This window comes from Geospiza fortis, unplaced genomic scaffold (genome assembly GCF_000277835.1).
Source record: "Geospiza fortis unplaced genomic scaffold, GeoFor_1.0 scaffold387, whole genome shotgun sequence".
Classification (NCBI taxonomy): domain Eukaryota; kingdom Metazoa; phylum Chordata; class Aves; order Passeriformes; family Thraupidae; genus Geospiza; species Geospiza fortis.
In genome coordinates this window covers 448,030-453,966 of record NW_005054546.1, presented here as the reverse complement: position 1 = coordinate 453,966, position 5,937 = coordinate 448,030, and the positions used below count along the sequence as shown (strand labels likewise).

At 54.1% G+C, this 5,937-nt stretch overlaps 1 protein-coding gene across 1 annotated transcript in view; it reads right to left on the bottom strand.

The window, feature by feature from the left end:
* Positions 1–5,937, bottom strand: part of LMNA (lamin A/C) — a 54,208-nt gene that overhangs the window by 3,340 nt on the left and 44,931 nt on the right. Inside the window, exons 4-13 of the mRNA XM_005429388.3 lie at positions 5,807–5,937; positions 5,538–5,663; positions 4,879–5,049; positions 4,650–4,775; positions 3,896–4,116; positions 3,601–3,805; positions 2,729–2,836; positions 2,463–2,582; positions 2,282–2,381; positions 447–474 (exon numbers count right to left, since the gene is read on the bottom strand). Of these exons, the coding sequence (XP_005429445.1) occupies positions 447–474; positions 2,282–2,381; positions 2,463–2,582; positions 2,729–2,836; positions 3,601–3,805; positions 3,896–4,116; positions 4,650–4,775; positions 4,879–5,049; positions 5,538–5,663; positions 5,807–5,937 (1,336 nt within the window). The remainder of the gene's footprint in view (positions 1–446; positions 475–2,281; positions 2,382–2,462; positions 2,583–2,728; positions 2,837–3,600; positions 3,806–3,895; positions 4,117–4,649; positions 4,776–4,878; positions 5,050–5,537; positions 5,664–5,806) is intronic.

Genomic DNA, 5,937 nt, shown 5'->3' with positions numbered 1-5,937 from the left:
TTTCTTTAAATAATATTTAATGAAGGATAAATAATATTTAATTGCTGTTTCAAATCCCAAGTGACTGGGCCCAGCACGCTGCCAGTGGCTGACCTGCCCTGCTGCCCTGAGCTCTCAGCACATGGGAGACACCTGAACTGTGCTCCTGAAAACATCCTCTTCCTCAGCACCTCGTGAGCTGGCAGCTCTCCGATGGGAAGTTTGCTCTTGGAAAGGATTCAGCCTCCTGGAATGGGCAGCAGTGGCTGCAGGAGCTTGGCTCCTCTCTCCAGGGGTGTTTAATACAGAAGAGAATCATAGAATCATGGAATGGTTTGGGTTGGAATGGACTTGAAAGCTCATCTCATTCCAGCCTCCTGCCATGGGCAGGACATCTTCCACTAAACCAGGTCGCTCTAAACCCTGTCCAGCCTGGCCTTGAACACTGCCAGGACTGAGGCAGCCACAGCTTTCCTGGGTAACCTGTGCCAGGGCCTCACCTCCCTCACAGGGAACAATTTCCTTCCAGCATCCCCTCTAACTCTGCCCTCTAACTGTCAGTGGGAAGCCATTCTCCCGTGTCCTGTCACTCCTGACCCTTGTCCAAAGTCCCTCTCCAGCTGTCCAGGAGCCCCTTTAGGCCCTGGAAGGAGTTCTAAGGTCTCCCTGAAGTCTTCTCCAGGCTGCCCCCAGCTCCTCCAGCCTGCCTCCAGCCCCCAGAGCATCTTCATGGCTGCTTTTGGATTTGCTCCAGCAATTCCATGTCCTTCTTGTGCTGGGGGCACGAGAACTGGACCCTGCACTGCAGGTGGCTCTCACAAGGGCAGAGTAGAGGAGAACAATCCACCAGCTCAGCGTGCTGGTATCAATCTCAGCACAGCTCTTCAGATCCAGAGAACTCAGAGGGAAGTGGATGATGGATGCCCCATTGAGCTCCTGCAGAGCTCTGGAAGTGACATCTAGATGATTGTTGAAGATTGCAATGCAAGATGTTTTCTATTACCATCTGTATGGCAGATTACCTTGTCAAGTGGGCAGTTTGCCTTATCTCTCTCTTTGAGTGACCACATTCACACCTCCCTCGGGAGGGGACATCTGCTGATAACAGGCTATTGAATATCAGTGCATGACTGATAAGAACGATAACATCCCATTGTGAGATGCTCCGCCCAGAGGGAGGAGCCAAGCATTGCTACCCAGATATAATCCAGAGGTTTTGAGACACCAGCAAAGCTTTCTTCACTGCATTCCCCAGAGGAACAGCAGCTGCCTCTTCCTCCACTGGATCTTCAGAGGAAAAATTCATCCTCTACAGATCCTCCTTGCTCCAACAGAACCACACCTGATACTTCAGGACGACTGCAGCCACATTTCCAATGGAACTGCTACCAACACCCCACACGGTGTCAGGTTGGGTTCTGCATCTGTCAGTGTTGTTCTGGTGTACTGCATTGTTTATTTTATCCTTTTATTTTTTTTTCCTTTCCCTATTAAAGAACTGTAATTTCCTGCTCGGATATTTTTGCCTGCGAGCCCCTTAATTTAAAATTTATAGCAATTCAGCAGGGTGGGGAGGGTTTACATTCTCCATTTCAGGGGAGGCTCCTGCCTTCCTTAGCAGACTCCTGTCTTTCCAAACCAAGACAATGATCTTCCACCCTCACTGAGGCTCAGCTTGGCCACAATGGCACCTCTCTGCACGTGGTTCCTGCGGGCACCTCGTGTGCAGGGCACACACACCCAGCAGGATGGGCTGCTGGGGCGCTGGGCTGCAGCCAGGGATGTTTCTCTGGGAGAAGAGGCTGCAGCTCTGCTCCTGGCGTGCTGCCTGCTCCCTGCCCACTGCCTGCTGCCCCTCCTGGTGCATCTTTCAGCTCTGTATGGGGAAAGATGGGCTGAGAGGAAGGACAAAGCCACCTCTGGATTTGTTCCAGCACCCTCATGAAGCAGAGAGGACAGAGCAGCTGCTGACAAGAAGTGTCATCCATCACCTTCCCACCATCCTATCCTCCAAGCAATGCCCAGCCTCCCTCTGACTCTTCTGGCCCTTATCATGGTACATCAGGGTTCTTTAGGGCTGGAGACAACTTCCAGCAAGGTCTTCAGAACTTTTTTAGTGAGCAGTAACCTCCTCCAGATGCCAGAGCTCTGTTGGCTTCTCTGATGCTGCTGTTTCCACAGCAGCCTCCCCACTGCCTTCTCCTGTATGCCTGATCCTGCTCTGAGCTCCCTCCCACCCTGTCTGAAGCTGCACCCCCTGGGACCCCTTGGAACCAGCAGCATCCCCTACCCAGGGCCCTACTCACATGGTGGTGGCGGTGGTGGATGCTCATTTCATCATCATCCTCATCCTCATCATCATTGATGATCACAGTGCGCACCAGTTTCCTCATGGCCACCTCCTGCAGGGGACAGGGGGTCAGTTGGGAGGGTCAGAGCCTGTCACCCCCCATCCCTGTGCCAGAGCTGCCAGGGGCTCTCACCTCCCCGTTGGAGTTGATGAGGGCGGTGCGCAGGCTGTCCCCGGAGCCCCAGCTGCTCTGCGCTTTCCACACCAAGTTACTGGGGGGGCTGTGGGTTGCTCCAGCTCCCGAGGCCCAGATCTAGGGAGAAAAGCAGGAGCCAAGTGACTTCTCTGGTCTGCAGACTCCACAGCCCCAGGGTCTATCACCACACCCCAATCACTCCATGTAAGTGGCCTGGCAGGGTTTGGGATCTTGCCTGGATCCTCCACCAGGCAGGGACTCACCGTGACCACCTGGCCAGCCTTGAGGGTGAACTTCGGGGGGAAGCGGTAGGTGAGGGGGGGATCATCCCCATTCTGCCTCTTGATCTGCCAGTTCCCCATGGCCTGGTCCTGTGAGAGAGAGCAGCGACCCTCAGAACCCTGGTTCCTCTCCAGCTTGTCCCATTCACCTCCTGCCCCTAGGGTGAAGTAGGGCTGAACCTCACCCCAGGGACCCTAGGGTGTCAGGAGCCAGGGCATCCCTCTGGCTGTCCTGAGCAGCCCAGACCCCTGCCAGGGGGCTCAGGGACCCTGGCACAGAGCCCAAAATGCCCCTGTGGTTTTGATTATGACCCGTGGAGCAAATTACCAACCTTAGATAAAGATCTGCAAGCCACAACAGTTTAAGTAGAATAATACTGAAGTTATCACTAGGTGAAAAAATAGATTTTAGGGTTTTCAGAATGGGGGTTCAGGGGGCAAGATGGAAGGATCTGGGCATGTCCAGCCTTTCTCCTTCTTCTTCTTCTTGGCCTCCATCTCCTGCTGTGATGGTGGCACTTACAGATTGGTTTAGAGTAGAAGCTCACTGTCTAACACAGGTGATAGGTATTGGGAAGTAATTGTAAACATTGTATATGTAATTTTCAGTATAAAGACATAACACCACCCCAGGACAGGCAGAGTGCCTCTGTCTGTCCTGCTGAGCTGACCTCAGCAGGACAGGAGAAATAATTTTATAGATAAGAAACAATAAACAACTTTGAGACCGAGAAATGAAGAGCCCTGACTCCTTCAAGCACTGGGCTGGGAAAACAGACTTTCCAACTTTTCTCGGGGTCACTCTGACCAGCTAGAGACCCCAACACTAGGGTTCTCCCCAAAGGCAAGCTCACCTCGTTGGACTTGTTCCTGAGACGGACAAACTTGCCCTCCAGGTCCACCTCCTCCACGCCAACACGGCCACTGGTCCGGGCATGGTGGGAGAAGCTGGTCCGGCTCTCGCTGTCCTCCAGCTTCCTCTTCTTGGAGGAGCCTGGGGTGGACAGGTGGCTTCGGGATGCACCTTTGTGGGACGAAGGGCTGGGGGACAGCCTCAGCCTGGCAGGGGAGAAGAGGAGATGAAGCCAGTGAGGACACAAGGGCTGGGACCCTCATGGCCCAGAGCTGGGCACAGCACCCTGAGCTCACCGCTCCTCCTCGCCCTCCAGCAGCTTGCGGTAGGCGTTGATCTCCATATCCAGGGCCAGCTTGATGTCCAGCAGCTCCTGGTACTCGTCCAGCTGCTGCTGCATGCGCGCCCTCATCTCGGCCATCTCCCGCTCCTTGTCGGACAGCAGGCGCCGGTTGGTCTCGCGTTCCCTGGCCAGAATGTCCTCCAGGTCGTGCAGCTTCGCCTCCTTGGCAGCCAGCTGTGGGGAAGGGACAGGTTGATCTCCTTGAGCCAGGTCTTATGAGCTCTCGGAGATCTAGATCACACCTGAGATAGCTCAGCCACCTCAGATGGCATCAAATCGGCAGGATGGCTTATGGGGTGGTGTTGGAAACAGAAAAGTTTTAATAAAGGGCAAAATAACAAAGCTCTTTACAGAGAAAAACTGAGCCAGGGGCAAGAGGCTCTTGTTCCTGGTAAAAAACCTCACAAAAGCAATTAGTTCCTTTGTTCCCTTCTTTTTCTAGTAAATTGCTTAGGTGGGACTTTTTGGCTCCTCACCAATTGGCTATCCTTAAATTTGAGGTGAAGTCCCCAAGGTCCTATGAGGTATCTTTTTACCCAATTGAGGAGAGAAACTTCTGGGCTTATTTCCTTTTTTTAAGGAGACAAAAGATAATTTGGTCACTCCGTCAACAGGGGGCACATCTCCACAGGGAGGGAAGGCGAGCCACTCCCCCTGGGACCATCCCCAGGGCAGACATCCCAAGGAACCCTTTGGTCTCCACTCACCTGCTTCTGCAGCTGGCTGACTTCTGAGGAGAGGTTGTCAATGCGGATGCGGGTCTGCTGCAGCTCCTCGTGGGCAGCACCCACCATGTTGCTGTTCCTCTCAGCTGACTGCTTGGCATTCTCCAGCTGGGGAACAGGACGGGGGGGGCATCAGCATCTCATCACCTACAGCCCACCCGCGCTCTTTGGGGCTGGAGGGAGAGCAGAGCGGCATGGGGAAGCTGCTCACCTTCGCCCCGTAGGTTTTCTCCAGTTCCTCCTTGTAAAGCCTGATCTGGGCCTCGTGCTGGCTGCGCAGCTCCTGCAGGGCCTCGGAGAGTTTGCTCTCAAACTCGCGCTGCCGCCCGTTGTCGATCTCCACCAGGCGCGTCTCGTGGCGCCGCTTGGTCTCCCGCAGCTCCTGGGGACAGCAGGGGACACTGGGCTGTCACAGACATGTTCTATGAAAAATCCTTTCCTTAGGGCTTTTCCTCCTGAGAAGCTGAGAGGCCTCAGGAACAAAATGTAAGCAATGCTTATCTGCTGCTGTGGAATGCAACAGGTGCATCTGTGATTGGTCTCATGTGGTTGTTTCTAATTAATGGCCAATCACAGTCAGCTGGCTCGGACTGTCTGGTCAGTCACAAGCCTTTGTTATCGTTCTTTTTCTATTCTTAGCTAGCCTTCTGATGAAATCCTTTCTTCTATTCTTTTAGTATAGTTTAAATATAATATATATCATAAAATAATAAATCAAGCCCTCTGAAACATGGAGTCAACATTCTCGTCTCTTCCCTCATCCGGGGACCCCTGTGAACACAGCCACACTGGGTCACCTCAGGGAGGGGACACAGCACAGCCCGTGGGGGTGATCCAAGCCCTGTGATGTGGCAGCACATCCCAGCTCACCTCGCTGTAGATGTTCTTCTGGAATTCCAGCTCCTCCTTCAGGGTCTGCAGCCGGTTCTCGGCATCCACACGGCGCAGCATCTCATCCTGCAGCTGCTTCTTGGCTTCACCCAGGGCGCTTTCCAGCTGCCAGGGGATGGAGAAGGAACATCACAGAGGGCTCTGGACATGGCTGGGGAGCCACAACCCAGCTGCATCTGCCCCACAGCCCCTGGCAGCCACAGGCAGGGGGGTAAAAAGGGATCCTTGGGTCAGCTGCCACTGCTCACCTTGGCCACCTGTCCCCTCAGGTCTCTCACTTCATTTTCCAGATTCCTCTTCTCACCCAGGGCCGTGGAGAGCGCAGCCTCCTTGGAGTTAAGCAAAGCCTCCACGTCCTTGAGGCGTGCCTGGGCAGTCA